General features: G+C 48.8%; 1 protein-coding gene and 1 long non-coding RNA gene across 2 annotated transcripts; both read left to right on the top strand.

Moving 5' to 3' along the window:
• The first annotated feature begins 1,508 nt into the window (after window positions 1-1,508).
• LOC309889671 lies at window positions 1,509-4,190 on the top strand. Its single transcript, XR_014319284.1, has 4 exons — window positions 1,509-1,642; window positions 2,867-3,001; window positions 3,583-3,703; window positions 4,065-4,190. It is a non-coding gene; the product is annotated as an uncharacterized lncRNA (long non-coding RNA).
• Window positions 4,191-4,206: 16 nt separating this feature from the next.
• LOC309889670 (endoplasmic reticulum aminopeptidase 1-like) lies at window positions 4,207-7,467 on the top strand. Its single transcript, XM_082782619.1, has 4 exons — window positions 4,207-4,219; window positions 4,772-4,885; window positions 6,497-6,628; window positions 7,174-7,467. The coding sequence occupies exons 2-4, from the start codon at window positions 4,793-4,795 to the stop codon at window positions 7,255-7,257; spliced, it is 309 nt and encodes a 102-aa protein (XP_082638745.1). The 5' UTR covers window positions 4,207-4,219; window positions 4,772-4,792; the 3' UTR covers window positions 7,258-7,467.
• The last annotated feature ends 13,861 nt before the right edge of the window (window positions 7,468-21,328 follow it).

Raw genomic sequence — 21,328 nt, 5'->3', positions numbered from 1 at the left:
CCAGTTGACTGGCGGCTAGCAAATGTGACGCCCATCTACAAGAAGGGCCGGAGGGCAGACCCGGGAAACTACAGGCCTGTCAGTTTGACCTGAGTGCCAGGGAAGCTCATGGAGCAGATCCTCCTGAGAGTCCTCACGCAGCACTTGCAGGGCAAGCAGGCGATCAGGCCCAGTCAGCATGGGTTTATGAAAGGCAGGTCCTGCTTGACGAACCTGATCTCCTTCTATGACAAAGTGACGCACTGGGTGGACGAGGGAAAGGCTGTGGATGTGGTCTACCTTGACTTCAGCAAGGCTTTTGACACCGTCTCCCACAGCATTCTCCTCAAGAAACTGGCTGCTCTTGGCTTGGACTGGCGCACGCTTCGTTGGGTTAGAAACTGGCTGGATAGCCGGGCCCAAAGAGTCGTGGTGAATGGAGCCAAGTCCAGTTGGAGGCCAATCACTAGTGGCGTCCCCCAGGGCTCGGTGCTGGGGCCAGTCCTCTTTAATATCTTCATCGATGATGTGGACAAGGGCATTGAGTGCACCCTCAGTAAGTTTGCAGATGACACCAAGCTATGCGCGTGTTGATCTGCTCGAGGGTAGGAAGGCTCTGCAGGAGGATCTGGATAGGCTGCAGCGATGGGCTGAGGTCAACTGCATGAAGTTCAACAAGGCCAAGTGCCGGGTCCTGCACCTGGGGCGCAATAACCCCAAGCAGAGCTACAGGCTGGGAGACGAGAGGTTGGAGAGCTGCCAGGCAGAGAAGGACCTGGGAGTGATGGTGGATAGTCGGCTGAATATGAGCCAGCAGTGTGCTCAGGTGGCCAAGAAGGCCAACGGCATCCTGGCTTGTATCAGGAACAGTGTGGCCAGCAGGGCTAGGGAGGTGATCGTCCCCCTGTACTCGGCTCTGGTGAGGCCGCACCTCGAGTACTGTGTTCAGTTTTGGGCCCCTCGCTACAAGAAGGACATGGAGGTGCTCAAGCGAGTCCAGAGAAGGGCGACGAAGCTGGTGAGGGGCCTGGAGAACAAGTCCTACGAGGAGCGGCTGAGGGAGCTGGGCTTGTTCAGCCTGGAGAAGAGGAGGCTCAGGGGCGACCTTATCGCTCTCTACAGGTACCTCAAGGGAGGCTGTAGCGAGGTGGGGGTTGGCCTGTTCTCCCACGTGCCTGGTGACAGGACGAGGGAGTTTGGGCTAAAGTTGCGCCAGGGGAGTTTTAGGTTGGATGTTAGGAAGATCTTCTTTACTGAAAGGGTTGTTAGACACTGGAACAGGCTGCCCAGGGAAGTGGTGGAGTCACCATCCCTGGAAGTCTTTAAAAGACGTTTAGATGTAGAGCTTAGGGATATGGTTTAGTGGGGACTGCTAGCGTTAGGTCAGAGGTTGGACTCGATGATCTTGAGGTCTCTTCCAACCTAGAAATTCTGTGATTCTGTGAAATTACTTGATTTTCACACAAGGTGGTGAACACTGCATATAAAGGCATGTGGACTAAAGGTTTTCTCTTTTTTCCTTAGAGTGCTCGCAGCAACGCATTTTGAGCCAACATTTGCAAGAACAGCCTTCCCGTGTTTCGATGAACCAGCTTTCAAAGCCAGATTTTCAGTTAAGATTAGGAGGGAACCAAAGCACCTTGCGCTGTCCAATATGCCCCTTGTAGGTGGATACATTCAATGTTGTGCTGTTGCTTGATGACCTGTAAAAAGGAAAGTGAAAGGAGAAGAGAATATCTAGGAAGTTGCTGTTCATGGGAATATTGACCTAAAGATTATGTCAATTCTTTTCTGAGAGTAAATGATTGCTGGTAGTGTTGATACACAGTTATGAAGGAATGCAACAGATGTTGCATCCTAGGGGTTCCTGTTCTCTGCAGTGGTTCGAGAACAATGTAATCTCACTAACCTTTATTTTACCCATAAAATGCTTTCAGTCTTTGTCTTAGATTTTAAGAATTAATATTAAAATGTATCTGAATACAGACACAATATTATTCAGGACCATATATATATATATATATATATATATATATATATATATTAAACAACAACAACAAAAAGGTTATTTTGGCCTTCAAAAAATGTCTGTGAAAGTGGAGTATGTGTAACACCTACAAATATGGTTTGCAGTTACAAAGATGTAGGCGTATGTAGGGTGGGTCACATGTCATACATTTGGTCTTACTCTGTGCATAAGAGATTCTTCACAAATTCTTCTGCATTATTGATTCGTGATTTGCCAGGAAACTAACCCTTATAAATGAGGGAACAACGCCTCCCCATACACCAAGTACATTTCAAAAAAATGAAGTCTTTTGGAAGTTGGTTAAAAACAAACTAACAAACAAAACAGTTCTTGTATTGAAAAGTGGATAAAATAATGAATGAATGGTGGGTGCCAGTATTAGTATTCCAATGTGGCTAAATATACTCCAAGTGTAAGTTAGTTACCTAAGGCGAATCAAAAGGGAAAACTCTAACAGGCGACTCATTTTGTCTTGAAATAGATATCTGAGAGAGCTGAGTCATTGTTTGGAGTAGTTTATTTCTCTCATGTGTAACAAGTGATGTTTAGATTTAGACAACTTCTGATCAACTCAAGTGTGATCTTAATTAGATCGATGTGCTGGCAGACACTGAGGAAAATTAAAGCTTTTGAATGAGTATCTTTATCTAGTTTTAGCAATGTTGAAGTAACACTTACGAGTGAAACTACCTGTATGTTTCTGTTTTCTTTGTGTGGGGACGGGCTGGCACAGGGTTGACTTCTTTCCAACTTGTCTTTAAAATTGTCTTAGTGAAACTGAAAAGAAACACATTGATTTTTGGTGCCAAAGTCCTTAGAGGTACTACCGGATGATGAGCTGTGCTTGTCTTTTTTTAGATGAAGACTGTGAATATAAATTCATGGCTTGTTGAAGACCATTTTGATACCAGTGTCAAGATGAGTACCTACCTCGTGGCCTTTATTGTTTCCGATTTCAAATCCATCAGCAAAATATCCAGTCATGGAGTTAATGTAACTATTCTGATTTTCTAAGAGCTTATTTTATAACAAAATCTATATGGAAACATATAGTGTACTTTCAAGCTAAATTGTTGGATTTATACATTGTGAAGTTTGACATGAACGAGAGGAGAGAAAAACGTTGGCTTTGTAATTGGATTATTAGTTTGCATTAAGACTAATTTTACTAATTCCAAAAGTTTTTGGTAATATGCTTTCTTTTTATATACTTACGTGCATTGGTAATGTTGTTTCAAGTAAGACTGTTTGATTAAAAGGAAATTAAATATAGTTTTATTGGAGAATCAGGAATAAAACAGAACAGTGGTAGTTACACAGCTCTGGCTTGGTAGGGGATGGAAGGTATAGATGTCCTTTTACAGGCATAGTGGTTCTGGAGGATAAAGTAAAATTCTCATTTCTAATTTTGCACATATCTGTATCTGGATTTTTTAAAAGTAACTTTTGTACGAAAGCTGTTAGGTATGTGCTCTACTTTCACTTTTCATGACCACTCACGCACCTATGTTAAAGAACAAATTCTGTAAACTTTTGATGCTGGCATTTAAATACTGCCTGCTTGTTTACTGTAGATTTCTGTATACACGGTACCAGAGAAGATCCACCAAGCTGATTATGCCCTGGATGCGGCAGTAAAACTTTTAGACTTTTATGAGGATTACTTCAGCATTTCATATCCCTTACCTAAACAAGGTAAGTGTTACCTAATTTAATGTATTCAAGAATAGCATTAAGAATAGAGAGTAAAATTGCATAAAATCAATGAGTTAGGTAAGACTGGGACAATTTTGGCTCCCATGTTTTTAAACTGTCTGCTTCGTGTAACTTAAGAGTATGTTGAAAAGCTTCACTGAGAACGGAAAATCCTTCTACAGAGAACTTTTTAAAGGTATGTTTTTGCTGTTACATTTAGGAGAAGCCTTAAAGAAGGTGTGATGTGGGAGCTGTTGTGAAGTGGGATGAGCAGGTGACTGGGTTCTTTACTGGGTCAAACAATCCTAGCAGTTTATTAATGCTTCCCTCCCCCCCTCCTCCTTCCTCCCCCCTCCACCAGATTTAGCAGCTATTCCTGATTTCCAGTCTGGTGCTATGGAAAACTGGGGATTGACCACATATCGGGAATCCGCATTGTTGTATGACCCTGATAAATCCTCAGCATCTTCTAGACTTTGGATTACTATGATAATAGTCCACGAACTGGCTCATCAGGTGAGATTTAGGAGCAACAATAAAGGATCAGAAGGGACCCACAAAGTGGTCACAGCTGTGTGGATGGAGAGATATTTGAGAATATAGACTGAAAAGAGCTGTTTCAGTTTGAGGGTGTTCATCCGTGAATCACGCGACTGTTCCCAATAAAGTCTCGTTGGGCTTCATAGACATGCAGGGCTGTAACCAAAATCTGTATAGTTCAGTAGCTGTAGTGCTCTGGGGACTTTGCACCATTGCTAACCCTTGAAATTATTTGCAAGCCATGAATATAGGTAAAAAAGTTAAGAATCGTTACAGGTTTATGCGTGGCTCTCCTATCAAACCTGGTTTATGTATAAAGTTTCATGGAATTGTAATGGAAACCCATGCTGTGGAGTATTACCATTAAAATAAGAAACGAAATAGAAAGAGGCCAGAGTAAGCTGCATTACTACAAAAATGTGCCTTAAACGTCAGTGACATGGTATAAATTCAATTTCATATCAGTCAGTAGCAGCTTTTGTGAAAAACCGTGTAATTAAATTAAAATTGTTGTTGCTGTTGTTTCAGTGGTTTGGCAACCTAGTTACCATGGAGTGGTGGAATGACCTGTGGTTAAATGAAGGGTTTGCAAAATTCATGGAGTTTGTGTCGGTCAACATTACCCATCCAGAACTGAAAGTTGTAAGCAGCATTTACTGTATTTTTATTTTATATTTGCATTCTAAGTCCACTAATTTGTAAGGGTGAAGGCCAAGCATGTTTGTGCTGTGAAATAGTTTTTGCTTTCCCTTTGAAAGAACTGTCTGATCTTAACTCGAAGGGTAAGAATATTGATTTTATTGTATCTAATTACTTCAGAAACTGGTGATGGAAGTTAATGATTGCAATCAAAGTATATTCTCTTTTCAAAAGCTATTTAGACTTCGGAAAGTATAAAGGCATTGCTAGTTAGTCAAGGGAGGTGATTGTCCCGCTCTACTCTGCGCTGGTGTGGCCTCACCTCGAGCACTGTGTGCAGTTCTGGGCACCGCAGTACAAAAAGGATGCAAAACTGTTGGAGAGTGTCCAGAGGAGGGCTACAAAGATGGTGAAGGGCCTAGAGGGGAATACGTACGAGGAGAGGCTGAGGGCACTGGGCCTGTTCAGCCTGGAGAAGAGGAGGCTGAGGGGGGACCTCATCGCGGTCTACAGCTTCCTCACGAGGGGGAGTGCAGAGGCAGGCACCGACCTATTCTCTGTAATCACCAGTGATAGGACCTGCAGAAATGGTGTCAAGCTGTGGCAGGAGAGGTTCAGGCTTGACAACAGGAAGAGGTTCTTCACCGAGAGGGTAGTCGCACACCTGAACAGGCTTCCCAGGGAAGTAGTCACAGCTCCAAGCCTGTCGGAGTTGAAGAAGCGATTGGACTGTGCTCTTAGTCATGTGGTCTGACTTTTTGGGAAGACCTGTGCTGTGCCAGGAGTTGGACTTGATGATCCTTATGGGTCCCTTCCAACTTGGGGTATTCTATGATTCTATGAAATTAATTTTTTTCCCTCATGTACAGTCAGACTTAAATCCTAATGAAGACCCCCAAATCCTCCCGCTAGCTTTAGCACAGGTTCAATATATGAAACTTTGCAAGAATGCAAAGTTTCCTTTCCTTTCCTTTCCTTTCCTTTCCTTTCCTTTCCTTTCCTTTCCTTTCCTTTCCTTTCCTTTCCTTTCCTTTCCTTTCCTTTCCTTTCCTTTCCTTTCCTTTCCTTTCCTTTCCTTTCCTTTCCTTTCCTTTCCTTTCCTTTCCTTTCCTTTCCTTTCCTTTCCTTTCCTTTCCTTTCCTTTCCTTTCCTTTCCTTTCCTTTCCTTTCCTTTCCTTGCCTTGCCTTGCCTTGCCTTGCCTTGCCTTGCCTTGCCTTGCCTTGCCTTGCCTTGCCTTGCCTTGCCTTGCCTTGCCTTGCCTTGCCTTGCCTTGCCTTGCCTTGTCGTCCCCTTCCCCTTCCCCTTCCCCTTCCCCTTCCCCTTCCCCTTCCCCTTCCCCTTCCCCTTCCCCTTCCCCTTCCCCTTCCCCTTCCCCTTCCCCTTCCCCTTCCCCTTCCCCTTCCCCTTCCCCTTCCCCTTCCCCTTCCCCTTCCCCTTCCCCTTCCCCTTCTCCTTCCCCTTCCCTTTCCTGCTCTGTAATGAAACCGAAGATATGTTTGGCTTTCCTGATGGGATTTCAACATCATGTAGAATGGACTGAAATATGAACTAATAGGAATTCAGTAGTCACTAAGCAAAATTTGGTAGTAATAATCATTTTTGTCTCCTATTAGGAAGATTATTTCTTATCAAACTGGTTTGATGCCATGGAAGTGGATGCATTAAATTCATCACATCCTGTGTCTACTCCTGTGGAAGATCCAGCTCAAATTTTAGAAATGTTTGATGATGTTTCTTATGTGAAGGTAAAATCTGTAACTGATTTCATTCTCAGTTGTACTGATTGTACTATACGTCTGCATTGTACTGATTTCAGTCAGTCCTTTATACAAAACATCCCTGAACCGTGGTGTTAATATACTTTTTAATGTTGTTTTGATCTTTATATTCTATCTCAATCGTAGTCCAAAACTCCTGCATGTAGTTCAAATTGTGGTTTCCTGTTCCATCTATAAAAAGAGGAGGTTTTTGCCCCTTCTTACCTATTGTGTATCAATTGAAACATTAAAACATTATTTTAGGTGCTTAAACCAACCAGCGTTTTTCATTGGAGCCTGCTCTATATAGTAATTGAGAAAATAATAGCATATTTTACTCAATCCAAAATATATTTAAGGAAATAAGGAAAGCCAAATTACCGTCTAAATATATATAAAACCCAATTATTTCTCATCAGACAGACATACAAAATTGAACTGCTGTTTAGGTTAGCCTGCTGAAAATTTTCTGAAAGAAGCATCTTGCTATCTAGGGAGTGGTTTTGTAAACATTTTGTCACACTTTTTTTCAGGGATCCTGTATATTAAATATGTTGAAGGACTACCTGACTGATGATGTTTTTAAAGCTGGACTTGTGCAGTACCTGCAGAAGTAGAGCTATCAAAACGCAAAAAATGAAGATTTGTGGAACAGTAAGACAAATGCAACTATTTCTTATTCTCTTTTTTGTTTTCTTTTTTTTACTTTTTTTTTTTTCCCCCCAAATTTCATAGCTTTTTGTGAATAGTGTGTTTTTGTAGTATATTAATGAGGCTTGTGACCAATACTTATGGTAATGATATCAAAAACAGATGACCAAAACTTTCTTCTACAGATCTGTCCCACAGTAGGTACCGATAAAGTGAACAACAAAGTGATGGCTTTTGCAGAAGGAACCAACAGTCATCTTCAAATGCAGTAAGCATCTAGTTTTTTACTCATCAGTATTTGAGAGTTTGGTATTTATCAGAGTCCTCTCATGTTACTATACTGAGCTCTGGCATCGGTATGTGTACAGACAGAAATCCTACCTCTGTGCCTAGGGCTGACCGGAAAACAGCACTATTTAAAGAGATGTCACTAACTATGTAAAAGTGTCCCGAAAAAGAACAGCCAGAGTTGTCATTGATATCGCATGTTCCAATCTAAACTTAACTATGCTGAGGTTACAAATTTACAGCAGTTTTTATGAAGTTCTTAACTACTAAATTCATTGTCTATGCACTCCATCTTCCTCCTCTTCTTACGTATCCAAGCTTGTCCGTGATTTTTATTGCAACTTTTTCACCGGTAAGAAGATGTCGTCCAAGCTTTACCTTTGCAAACCCACCTAAAAGTGCAAACACGGACATTTAAGCGCGGCGCCCAACGGGAGGGAGGGAGGGAAGGAGGGAGGGAGGGAGGGAGGGAGGGAGGGAGGGAGGGAGGCGCAGCGGGGCGGCCATGTTGGGAGGGTCGGCGCTGCTGCTCTGCACCCTGCGGGGTCTGGGGGAGGGTGGGGAAGGAGGAACATGGTGATGCGCAAGGCCAGGGGGCCTGAGGAGATGGATCTGTGGGTCCTGAGCAAGTGGGCAGGCATTGCCCATCACCAGGCTGGGCAACCAGATCCAGTGGGTGGCACCCCTGGCCATGGCAGGGGGAGTGGAACTAGGTGGTCTTTGAGGCCCCTTCCAACCTGAGCCACTCGACATTTCTATGACTGTAGGATTCCGCGATTCTATGAAGAAGACCAAGACACTGTCTGTGGCAGGGTCACAACTCTTTATTGGGATGACAACCACATTTGCCCTGCTAAAGGCGCGGGGGCCTCTTGCAGGGCTGGGGAGAGTCCGGGTCGCTGTCGGCTCTCCTCTTCGGGGGGCGCCGCGGCCCCCCAGGTGAGCTGTCCCTGCCCTGGCCAGGAGGAGAGGGCCCGTGGCTTGTGCCCGGCACCGCAGCCTGTTCTGCTTCCTCCTCTTCAGGCTCTGAGAAGAGCTCCTCCTGCTCCTCAGGCATGGGTGCAGCGCGCGGGTGGCCAGGACCCCCAGGCAGGGCGGCACTGGAGGTGCTGGGCAGCTCCTCAATGTCCGAATCCTCCGCGCTGCTGGAGGAGAGCAGGCTGGCGACAGGAGTGTCCCGGGGGGAGGCAGCAGGGCTGGAGGTGGCCTCCGGGCTGTCTTCGGGCTCCCAGGTGTCTTGGGAGCCCTCGAGGTCCACTTCAGGGCCGTTGTACACGTAGAGCTGGCTGGCAGGACGCGGTTCCAGGAAGCCCAGCTCCTCGAGGAACTCCTCGCTGCACGTCTCCTCCATGATGGAGATGAGCCGCTGCACAAAGCTCACCGTGTGGCCCTGCAGCAACGGCTGCAGCTCCTGCACCAAGGCGTGCTCATCGAGCCCACAGCGGCACAGCCAAGCGACGATGTTGGCCTCCAGCATGTCCTGGTCCCACCAGGCAGCGTCGAACAGCTCCCTGGCTTGCTGGCGCACCCAGGAGCGCAGCGGACCGAGGACTTCTAGGTGTTCCCTGAAGAGGGCTGCCCATTCCTCGGGCGGGAGGCCTCTCACGGCAGGCTGGGGCATGGGCTCTGCAGCCCCCTGCTCGTCCTGGGGGCTGTCGTCTTGCGCCTCTGCATCGGGGGCCAGCTGCACCTCCAGGAAGTCGTCTTCCGCCCAGATGGAGTAGCGGATGGAGGTGATGTGCTGCCTGCAGAGGGGGCAGGTGCTGCTTCTCTTGGCCCAGCGCATGATGCACCCGAAGCAGAAGTGGTGCACACAGGGGAGGACGTAGCTGGGCTCCTTGGGGACCCCCTGGCACACAGGGCAAGTGATGTCCTGGGCCTCACTTGCCATGGTGTCGGCTCGCTGCAGCGGGCTGGGGAGAGCTGCAGATGGGGAGCTGCTTCCCCTGGCTGGCACCGCTGCGACAGCTGATGTGCGCTGCAAGAAGGAGAGAGGTCAGGGTCAGTGGCTGAGCCAGGGCAGGCAGCGGCAGTGCCCCGGCCCCTCAGCAGGACAAAACCCCAAGCCGAGCCCCGGGGCACGTGTCCCCGCACAGCTCACCTGCACTGCTGCGAGCACTCCCTCCACAGCCCCGGCTGCCTGAGCCAGGCAGGGCCGGGGAAACGCAGGCACTGGCTGCGGGGACGGGCACCGAGAGCAGTTGCCGACGGCCCCACAGCACAGCTCCAACAAATCTCCCAAGAGATCCTTGCTCGGCACTCCAAGCCTCGCACACACGCTCAGCGGGAGTCCAGGCACGAGCCAGGCTGGGCCAGGCTCTGCCGGCGCCCCAGTATAAGCAGCGAGGGCCGTGAGGTCACAGCCCATTGCTGGCTGACTTCACAGCCCATCGCTGGGTGACCTCAGAGCCCAGCGCTCTGGGTGACCCCCAAAAACCAAAACACGTGTCTGAAAGCACTTGCCAGACATTTGGTGAACCCCGGCAGCTTGGCTGCCATGACCACTTCACTGGGAGGCCTGTTTCAGTGGCCAAGCCCCGTGTTGGTGTACAATCTTCTCCTCGCCTGCAGCCAGACCCTCCACTGTCCCATCTCCTTGCCATTCCCTCGAGTTTTGTCAGTGGCCCCAGAGAGCAGAGCTCAGCGCCAGCCCCTCTGCTGCCCTGGTGAGGAAGCTGCTGGCCGCCATGAGGCCTCCCCTCAGTCTCGTGCAGGCTGAACAAACACGCGGACCTCATGTGCTCCTCATCCATCTTATTCTCCCGATCCTTCACCACTTCGAAGCCCTCCTTTGGACACTCTCCAATAACCTGATGTCCTTCTGTTAGTGTGCTGCCCAAAAGTGCACCCAGGACAGGACTCGAGGCGCTGCTGAAAGAGCGCAGAGCAGAGCACAGCAATCCCTGCCCCCGCCCAGCTGGCGATGCCGTGCTGGAGGCAGCCCAGGATGCTGTTGCCCCTCCTGGCTGCCAGGGCCCCTGCTTGAATCCCGTTCAACTTGCCATCGACCAAAACGCCCAGATCCCTCTCTGCAGGGCTGCGCTCCAGCCTCTCGTCCCCCCGACTGTCCATACAGCCAGGGTTGCCCCTTGCCAGGCGTGGAATCCCTCACTCGTTCTTGCTAAACCTCATATGCTTGGGGATTGCCCAGCTCTCTGCTTTGTCAAGGTCTCTCTGCAAAGCCTTCCTCCCCTCGATGGAGTCAGCCACTCCTTCCTGTTTAGCATCATGCCTAAACGGACTCCATATGCCCTCAAGTCTTACATGCGAGTCAGTCGGGACAACGCTGAAGAGAACAGGCCCTAAAATGGAGGCCTGCACAAGCCCCTATGACTGGCCACCAGCCTGATGCAACCCCATTTACAAGAACCCTTGGAGCGCGACCCGTCAGCCCCTTGTTCACCCATCGCATTATGCATTGCTCTAGCTGTGTGCTGCCCAATTTGTCCAGAAGGAGACAGTGAGAAACAGTCTTGAAGCTGTGCTGAAAGCCAAACAGGTGCCATCAGCTGGCTTCCCTTGGGCAACCAGATGGTTGGCCACTTCATCAAAAGAAATCAATGGGGGTGGGCAAGTGATGGGGAGGGGACATCGATAGGCCAGCTGACCTAAACCAACCAAAGGGACATTCCAGAGCACCTGATGCCACACTCAGCAATAAACAGGGGAGCTGCCGTGGGGCAGGGGGCTGTTCCTCCTCAACAACCACTACGTGTTTTGATGCCCTGCTTCCCAGGACATGGCTGAACATCGCTCGTTGATGGGAAGTAGAGAATATTTCCTTTTCCTTCTCTCTGCGCTTCCCCGCGGCCTTATTGTTTCTTTTGTTTCTTTTTCTCCCCATTCCCCTGCCCTTTAATTCAACCATTCTCATCTCCAGCGTCTTTGTGCTGTATTTTCTCTCCCGATTTAATAATAGCCACTCTTCTGGGTTCGCAATAAGTGAACTAATTTTAATTCCTACCTCGCTTTTTTAATTATTTTAAAACAGCATCAGCAAGGTCTGTGGGACACCAGAACACCCTTATATAACACCCAAAGAATTGCCATCTCCCTTTGGTGATTTGTACCACCGTGCCTGCTGTTTGTCATCATCGCACCATGCCCTGCTGAGATAGCTTGGCTTTGTCTTGCTGCCCTCCTTGTAGTTACGAGAAGGCTGCCCTGAGGCTCCTCTGCAGTCTGACCACACATCTTTGCCTCAGCCCCTCCTCACTGAGCAAGGGCCCCAACCCCTGAGCATTGTGAAATTGCCTACAATGCATTTCTAAGGATCTCCCTAATGGGTTTTTGAAGACAAGATTGAAATTCTTCCTCCGTGGAAAGGAACCCATGATGGAGCAAAACACAAGTTTTCATACAAGCATGTTGGACGTGCTTATGGTTTATCTCATTTCTGTGTCTCAGAGAATTGCTTGTTCGGCTAACAATTTGACCTCTTTGAAAGCGTTTGTCCTGACCGTCTCTCAATTGTTTGCCAATGCCTCCTGCTGGCCACTGGCTGCCGCTGTTTGTCTAGGTAAAGAACAGCTTGTTGCACACGCACCGTCAGTTTTAAGCGGCTCTGGCAAAGACGTGCATGCCTGATGTAGCTTTGCATATTTAAGAAGAGATAAAAGTGTAGCTTCCACTCAAGTGAAAAATCTCATCTGCACTCAGCCTTTCCTATGTGAGTTCAGAACCTCTCACCAAGGAGGGCCGAGATGCTGAAGTTGCTGAAGTTGTGTGACTTTCTCCGTTTCCTCACGGCAACATTTAGCCATGATGCTAACTAAAATACAAAACGTGAAATCTTGGATAATTAGGGACTCCGCCTGTGGCATATCACAACAGTGTCATGGTCAGATGTGTCTCGGTGAGACAACCTGAAAGCCTCATGCTTGAATGTAGTGCGTGTTCTTGCAGCAGGGACACCTGGACGAGGACCGCGTGACAGAGCTTTCCGTGTTTCACAACCAGAGCAGGGAGAGTATATCGGAATTAATATCAGAGGTAAGAAATACATGTTGTTACTTTGTTGTAATTAAGCATGCTGATACAGTAAGTAACCTTAGCGTATTGGCAGCCTCATGGTCCCTTATTCTCAGGCGTGAGTTTTGCTGTGCTTTTCCAACCTACGGAATCCCCACAGAATTTCAGATCTGTCAGTACAGCTCTGAAGCTCAAATTTGCCTTTTCTTTTTCCTCCTTTCATTGTGTTTCCTAAACTTTATTGATATTTTCTACCATGCTGATATCCTTATGAATTTCTGAAAGGCAAAATAGACTCGCCCTAAAGATGTCTGGATGAACAACAGATTTCATGCACTGGCTGAACTCCGTGCTTTGAAATGTTCTGATAGCGGAGGGAAAACTTTCAGTGCATCGCTCAGCCAGGCTATAAAATAAGCGTGGGGGAATTACTTTTCACAAACTTTGAAAGAAGTGAATCAGTTCCTGTCCCATTGGAATAAAAATGTCAAAAGCTGAGCTGACTAGCTGTAGAGGAATTGTACCAATGTGTTAGTGGTGATATTCTAACCTGGTAGAAGAGACTTACAAGATGAGGTGGACTCCGGCCTTAATGTGAAGCTGAAAATTGTCCTTTGAAATTTATTTTTTTTTTTATTCTACTGTATAGAATGAAGACTTGGGATCAAATCTTTCACATAACTGTAGCAGAAACAGACTTTTAAAGTATGTGTTCTACTTAAAATGGATAAATTTTGGAGTAAACATTGTTGTTTGTTTGCTTGTTTTTGTTTGTTTGTTTGTTTGTTTTTCAGTTACAGGAAATACAGGAAATAATCTGAATAATCTGCTCACAGGAGGAAACAGCTTGTCCAATTAAGTTTTGGCATTTACACGGTTCTTTACTAGGGGACTTCTATTGCCTTATAACTTATTCAGGCTAATGGTATTATGCTGCAAACCTGGCAAGCATTTTTCTTGCAGTCCTCATAGCAGTTGTGATACTGAAAATCACACCAAATGTTGATTAAAAAAATTTTTCTTGTTGTACTCCCAGTCAACTTGCTAGCAGGCAGCCTGGGAAGAGGAAAGAACTCGACTCCGTGTATGCACTACGCAGAAACAACTAAAACATTGGTCTGTTATCAGCACTACTTCCATTAAAAATCTAAACATAGCACCACATGAGCTACTATGGACAAAATTAAATCTATCACAACCAATCCAGCACATACAGGAACAATGGTGGTCTGTCAAACCTTCCTGGCCCTGAGTTGACCATGAGGGTAATGATTTAAAAAAGTAGGTGATGAGGTGATTCCTGCACCTGTTTGAGCCTCTGGTGTGGGTATAATAAGGGATTGGCCCCAGTATTAGCGATGACAGTGAAAGGTGAATTAACAAAATATTTGGTGGAGAGGGAAACTGTTAAAAAAATCCATTCCCCTTTTAATTCTCCAGTACGGCCAGTTACAAGTGTTAAGGACATGATGGCTTACAGTAAACTACAGAAAGTTGAATGCAGCTACTAAACCATTGACTGTCACAGCACCCAGTCTGTCTGACATACCTAATCTGCTTAATACAGCAGGATTTCAAGGATGGCTGTCTTTGGTGTTCGAGATATCTTTTGGTCACATTACCATGGCAGGGACAAGACAAATTTGCTTTTACTTTGGAAGTAATAGAGCATTTTTTTGCTCATTTACCCCAGAGGTTTAAGCACAGACCTGCACCAACACATGCTGAATTGGCTAAGACATTAGAAGAAGTAAGGTTACCCGCTGGAATCACATTAATTCGATAGGGAGATATTGAGTGGGAGCAGTGACGAGCAGCAAGTACAAGAAGGAATGGGCTTCCTCATAGACAGACATATGCCAGCAGTACTCGTATTTGTTACCCACTCTCACAACTGTTTGCACTTGCTGGCAGTTGTACTGATTAGTGTGCTAAGAAGCTACCCAAGAATGGCCAGGGGTATATTCCGAACATAGAGTCAACAAAATATCAACATAATATCAACAAAATTCTCAAATTCACCTTTCCAACCAAATGGCACAAGGATAACACTAGCACTACAGAAAGTACAAATGCGAATTTTGAGTACAACGAGATCTGGACAGGCTGGAGAGCTGGGCAGGAAGAAACCAAATGAGATTGTTCGAAATGGCTCAGTCTTCAAAATAGGATTAAATAAAAAAATAGGATTTATTAAAAGAATAGAGGTAAGCAAACAGCGCTGGGTGCACCGGGAGTCTCCGCTCCACCAGGACGCACACCAGTTACATCAAGCAGCTGATTTTTATGCTCCTAGACTAATACATATTCATTACTACTTCTGAAAAAAACAGGTTATTATAATTAGCTTCCGGGGTCCAGTCCCTCCTACTGGAGCATGCGCATCAGTCTCTGGTGGTCCCTCTGGGGGTCTCTAGGGGTCTTTCATGCTGAAGGCTCGTAGTCTTCCTCTCCAAGACTTTTTCTTGTCCTTCCCCTTTGTACTCCTTGGCACTGTGTCAAGTTTATACAGCATCCCCTGCAGGTCTTGTCTCCTAGCCGTCCTTCAGCTTCTTTTTTTTCTTCTTCTTAATCTCTTGGCCACCTGGCCAGATATCAGAGGCCTGCATAGTATCCCATAACAGTCACTAGTTGTTATCAGTTGTTCTGAAACCCCCAGGCATCAAAGACTTCATACAAACACAAACAGCTTTCTTACTGACACTTCACCAGTAATTAAAACATTCCTCACCAGCCATTCACGGGGACAGTCACACCTATAGCAGTGTTAAGTTAATCTCGAAGAAGACAAAAAAAAGGCTGTAACTGTTAGAAATAGAAGTCTGGAATAACAAAGGCAAACAGGTTCATAAATTTGAGGAGTATTTTCTGAAGACTTGATAAATTGACTAGAATGAGGGGGAGACTGGGACACACTGCATCTGTGGTTCAAGAATTAAATTGCCAGTGCAGGGCCCAGAGGCAGACAGGACTGTTCTTTATGGACACAAATTGTTAAAACATTCCTAACGAGGTTTAACAAGAGCAAGTGTAGAGTCCTGCACCTGGGAAGGAACAATCACATGTATCAGTACAGGCTGGGGGATGACCTGCTGGAGAGGAGCTCTGAGGAGAAGGACCTGGGGGTCCTGGTGGACGACAGGTTGACCATGAGCCAGCAGTGTGCCCTCGTGGCCAAGAGGGCCCATGGGATCATGACGTGCATTAAAAGGAGAGTGGCCAGCAGGGCAGGGGAGGTGATCCTCCCTCTCTACTCAGCCCTGGTCAGGCCTCACCTGGAGTACTGTGTCCAGTTCTGGGCTCCCCGGTACAAAAAAGACAGGGATCTCCTGGGAAGAGTCCGGCGGAGGGCAAGGAAGATGATAAAGGGCCTGGAGCATCTTCCCTATGAGGAAAGGCTGAGAGACCTGGGTCTGGTCAGCCTGGAGAAGACTGAGATGAGCTCTTACCAATGTTTACAAATATCTTCAGTGTGGGAAACAGTGGGATTTGTCCAACCTCTCTTCAGTGGTTAGCAGGGACAGGACAAGGGCCACAAGACAGAGCCCAGGCAGTTCCGCACCAACACGTGAAAGAACTTCTTCATGGTGCGGGTGACGGAGCACTGGGACAGGCTGCCCAGGGAGGTTGTGGAGTCTCCTTCTCTGGAGATATTCAAGGCCCATCTGGATGCCTCCCTGGGCAGCCTGCTCTGAGGAACCTGCTTTGGCAGGGGGCTTGGACCCGATGACCTCTTCAGGTCCCTTCCAACCCCTTCAATTCTGTGATTCTGTGAGAAGAAAAAGATCGGGCTACCAGGCTAGCAGGTCTGTATCTGAGATCTCAAATTGTACCTTCATCCTGATGTTGGTGATGCTCCTGGGGAGAGGTTACCAGCACCACCACCGAGGACCTTCTTTTCCATTGTCAGTTCTTATTGCAGAGATATCTGAGCCTGTTGTCCTTTACTAGAGATCTGCTCTTTCTGCAGGGTGAGAAACTCTTTTGGTAGTTGTTCTGCTCTGGTCATCTGCCTTGGTCATCCTAGAGTTTCCAGCATTCCTTGGGTGGTTTTGTCCTTCAGCCGTGGTACACATGGACCCAGGAACTTACTTCTGTGCCACAGGAGTGGTTAGAAACGCTTGGAACGGACCAGCCCACCGTGATGACAGAGCGTATTTTCATTTGAACTCCTTTGCAAGGACTCCTTTAAGGCTGGCAGGAATCTCGTGGAGCTGTGGCAAGTCCTGTACCTGTGGAATAACAACCCCAGGCACCTGGACATGCTATGGGCACCCTGCTGGAGAGCAGCCTGGCAGAAAATGACCTGAGGTTCCTGGTGGACACCACGTTGAACATAAGCCAGCAACGTGCCCATGCAGCAAGGAAGGCTGATGGCTGGCGAAGCCCTGTGTGAAGCTGGAGAGCTGGGTCCTTTTCTGGGCTTCCATGTACTAGACAGATGTGAGTGTAGCGGAGAGAGTCCAACCAAGATGATCTCTGCTATTTATCAGAAGAGTCTGGGGACTCGCTGGGCTCTGACAAGTTGTCTCTTATTGCAGAACCCCTTATCAGGGGGGTTGGTCAAGAAGCTTTATGTATCCACTTCTGTTCCCCACCACAGATTGAGAAATGGTAATTCTTAGCATGCCAAAGATTTTGAAAGTACTTAAATTATCTCATAAATGTGAAATTTATGCAGCAGTTCAGGTCACCGGATGCGAGGAGTGTCTGAACCTGTTGCTGCCATCGGCGGGAGGCAGAGAAACTGCGTGCGTGAGGTGCGAGCAGGTGGATGACCTGGTCCGCATGGTGGCGGAGCTCAAGGAGGAGGTGGAGAGGTTGAGGGCCATCAGGGAGTGTGAGCGAGAGATAGACTTGTGGAGTAACTCCCTGCAGGGCCTCAAGGAGAGGTACCGAGGTGAGACATCCCAAATGGGGGTGGACCCCCTGCCCTGTAGCCGTCGGGCAGAGGGAGGATGGTCGGGCCCAGGAGGATGCCTAGGGCGAGGAGGTCGACTCCACGCCTCAGGACTGCCTCCACCAAGAAAGACAGGAGGGTTATTGTTGTTGGAGACTCTATTCTTAGGGGAGCAGAGGGCCCTATTTGTCGGCTTGACCCTACCCGTAGGGAAGTGTGCTGCCTCCCTGGGGCCAGGGTCAGGGCCGTTGCCAGGAAGCTTCCCAACCTGGTACGCCCCTCTGACTATTATCCTCTTTTGGTAGTCCAGGCGGGCAGTGACAACATTGAAGAGAGAAGCCTGAAGGCTATCAAACGAGACTTTAGGGGGCTGGGTCGGTTAGTGGATGGAGCGGGAGTGCAGGTGGTGTTTTCATCCATCCCTGCGGTGGCAGGGAGGGGAACAAAGAGGACAGGGAAAGCCCACCTGTTAAACACGTGGCTCCGGGGCTGGTGCCAACGCAGAAATCTTTTTTTTTTCGATCATGGGGCACTTTACTCAGCACCTGGCCTGATGGCCTCAGACGGGTCGCTATCTTTTAGGGGAAAAAGGATCCTGGGCCAGGAGCTGGCAGGGCTCATTGAGAGGGCTTTAAACTAGGTAGGAAGGGGGATGGGGCTGAAGCAAGGATTGTTGGGGCTGTGCCAGGGGGAGCAATGGCAAGGCCGGGGGATAAGGTAATGGCCCAGCTGAAGTGCATCTACACCAATGCGCGCAGCATGGGTAACAAACAGGAGGAGCTGGAAGCCATCGTGCAGCAGGCAGGCTACGACTTGGTTGCCATCACGGAGACGTGGTGGGACCAGTCTCATGACTGGAGTGCTGCAATGCCTGGCTATAAGCTCTTCAGAAGGGACGGGCAGCACAGAAGGGGTGGTGCTGTGGCTCTCTATATTAGAGAGCCTTTCGATGTTGTAGAACTCGAGGCTGGGAATGACAAGGTCGAGTCCCTTTGGGTTAGGATCGGCAGGGACAACAAGGCTAGCGTCCTGGTCGGGGTCTGCTATAGACCGCCGAACCAGGATGAGGAGACTGATGAGGAGTTCTACAGGCAGCTGGCAGAAGTTGCGAAATCGTCAGCTCTTGTACTCGTGGGGGACTTCAACTTCCCTGACATATGCTGGAAGCACAACACAGCCCTGAGAAAGCAGTCCAGGAAGTTTCTGGAGAGCGTGGAAGATAGCTTCCTGACGCAGCTGCTTAGTGAGCCTACCAGGGGTGGTGCCCCGCTAGACCTTCTCTTCACAAACAGAGAAGGACTGGTGGAGGATGTGATTGTCGGGAGCTGTCTTGGGCAGAGTGACCACGAAATGGTGGAGTTCTCTATTCTTGGCGAGGCCAGGAAGGGGACCAGTAAAACCGCTGTATTGGACTTTCGGAGGGCTGACTTTGAGCTGCTCAGGACACTGGTTGGTGGAGTCCCTTGGGAGGCGGTTCTGAAGGGCAGAAGAGTCCAGGAAGGCTGGGCGCTCTTCAAGAGGGAAATCTTAATGGCGCAGGAACGGTCTGTTCCCACGTGCCCAAAGACGAGCTGGCAGGGAAGAAGACCAGCCTGGCTCAACAGAGAATTGTGGCTTGATCTTAGGAGAAAAAAGAGGGTTTATAATGTTTGGAATAGTGGGCAGGCCACTAGGGAGGACTATAAGGATGTAGCGAGGCCGTGCAGGGACAAAATTAGGAAGGCCAAAGCTCATCTGGAGCTCAATCTGGCTACTGCCGTTAAAGATAACAAAAAACGTTTCTATAAATACATCAACACAAAAAGGAGGACTAAGGAGAATCTCCATCCTTTACTGGCTGCGGGGGGAAACTTGGTGTAGTGGGTTTACGTGGCAAGGTTTTGGTAGCAGGGGGCCATAGGGGTGGTTTCTGTGAGAAAGATCTAGAAGCTGCCCCATGTTTGGGAAGGGCCCCATTGTTTTCCAGAGCTGAGCCAATAAGCGATATTGTTTTGCGCCTCTGTGAGAGCATATTTAAGACAGGGAAAAAAACGCTGCGCCTCACAGCAGCCGGGAGTGAGAGAACAGCCTTTCACATGCCAAGGTCAGTGTAGAGGGAGGGGGAGAGGTGCTCCAGGCGCCGGAGCAGAAGTCCCCTGCGGCCTGTGGTGAGGAGCATGGTGAAGCAGGATGTCCCCCTGCAGCCCATGGAGTACCACGGTGGAGCAGGGTTCCACGCTGCAGCCCGTGGAGGAGACCACGGTGGAGCAGGTGGCCCTGCACCGACGGAGGCTGCCGCCTGTGGAAGACCCCTGCCGGAGCAGATTCCGGGCCGGACCTGTAGCCCGTGGAGAGGAGCCCACGCAGGAGCAGGTGACCTGGCAGGAGCTGCTGCCCGTAGGGGAGCCAGGTTGGAGCAGTTTTCTCCTGAGGGATGGACCCCGTGGTACGGACCCATATCTGGAGCAGTTCTGGAAGAGCTGCTGCCTGTGGGAAGCCCATGCCGGATCAGTTCATCAAGGACTGCATCCCGTGGGTGGGACCCCACAGCACAAGGGACGAGAGTGACCGAGAAGGAGCGGCAGAGAAGAAGCGCTGTAGACTGACCATAACCCCCATTCCCCCGTTCCCCTGCGCCGCTCGGGGGGAGGAGGTGGAAGAGGGTGGATGGGGGGAAGGTGCTTTTGGTTTCTTTCCTTTGTTTCTCACTTCTCTAGCTTGTTAGTTAATAGGCAATAAATCTTACTATCTCCTTATGCCGAGTCTGTTTTGCCCGTTACAATAATTACTGAGTGATTTTCTCATCCTTGTCTCAACCCTTGAGCCCTTTTCACATATTTTCTCCCCATTCCTCTTTGAGGAGGGGGAGTGAGGGAGCGGCTGTGGTGGAGCTCGGCTGCCCACTCGAGCGGAACCACGGCACTTAGTTACAAGAGATGAGGAAAAGGCGGAGGTGCTCAATGCCTTCTTTGCCTCAGTCTTTAGCGGCACTACCGGTTGTTCTCTGGATACCCAGTACCCTGAGCTGGTGGAAGGGGATGGGGAGCAGGATGTGGCCCTCACCATCCATGAAGAACTGGTTGGTGACCTGCTACGGCACTTGGATGTGCACAAGTCGATGGGGCCGGATGGGATCCACCCAAGGGTACTGAGAGAACTGGCAGAGGAGCTGGCCAAGCCACTGTCCATCATTTATCAGCAGTCCTGGCGATCGGGGGAGGTCCCAGTTGACTGGCGGCTAGCAAATGTGACGCCCATCTACAAGAAGGGCCGGAGGGCAGACCCGGGAAACTACAGGCCTGTCAGTTTGACCTGAGTGCCAGGGAAGCTCATGGAGCAGATCCTCCTGAGAGTCCTCACGCAGCACTTGCAGGGCAAGCAGGCGATCAGGCCCAGTCAGCATGGGTTTATGAAAGGCAGGTCCTGCTTGACGAACCTGATCTCCTTCTATGACAAAGTGACGCACTGGGTGGACGAGGGAAAGGCTGTGGATGTGGTCTACCTTGACTTCAGCAAGGCTTTTGACACCGTCTCCCACAGCATTCTCCTCAAGAAACTGGCTGCTCTTGGCTTGGACTGGCGCACACTTCGTTGGGTTAGAAACTGGCTGGATAGCCGGGCCCAAAGAGTCGTGGTGAATGGAGCCAAGTCCAGTTGGAGGCCAATCACTAGTGGCGTCCCCCAGGGCTCGGTGCTGGGGCCAGTCCTCTTTAATATCTTCATCGATGATGTGGACAAGGGCATTGAGTGCACCCTCAGTAAGTTTGCAGATGACACCAAGCTATGCGCGTGTTGATCTGCTCGAGGGTAGGAAGGCTCTGCAGGAGGATCTGGATAGGCTGCAGCAATGGGCTGAGGTCAACTGCATGAAGTTCAACAAGGCCAAGTGCCGGGTCCTG

The sequence above is a fragment of the Aythya marila genome (genome assembly GCF_965140915.1).
Source record: "Aythya marila genome assembly, chromosome: Z".
Classification (NCBI taxonomy): Eukaryota; Metazoa; Chordata; class Aves; order Anseriformes; family Anatidae; genus Aythya; species Aythya marila.
This window is presented reverse-complemented; position numbering and strand designations above follow the sequence as displayed.

What these genes read in the sequence shown, in the direction of transcription:
- LOC309889670 (XM_082782619.1), top strand. Translation starts at nt 4,793, where the DNA reads ATGGAGTGGTGGAATGACCTGTGGTTAAATGAAGGGTTTGCAAAATTC. An exon ending in CCCATCCAGAACTGAAAGTT is followed by an intron (nt 4,886 to 6,496) that starts GTAAGCAGCATT and finishes GTCTCCTATTAG; the next exon opens with GAAGATTATTTCTTATCAAA. An exon ending in ATGATGTTTCTTATGTGAAG is followed by an intron (nt 6,629 to 7,173) that starts GTAAAATCTGTA and finishes ACTTTTTTTCAG; the next exon opens with GGATCCTGTATATTAAATAT.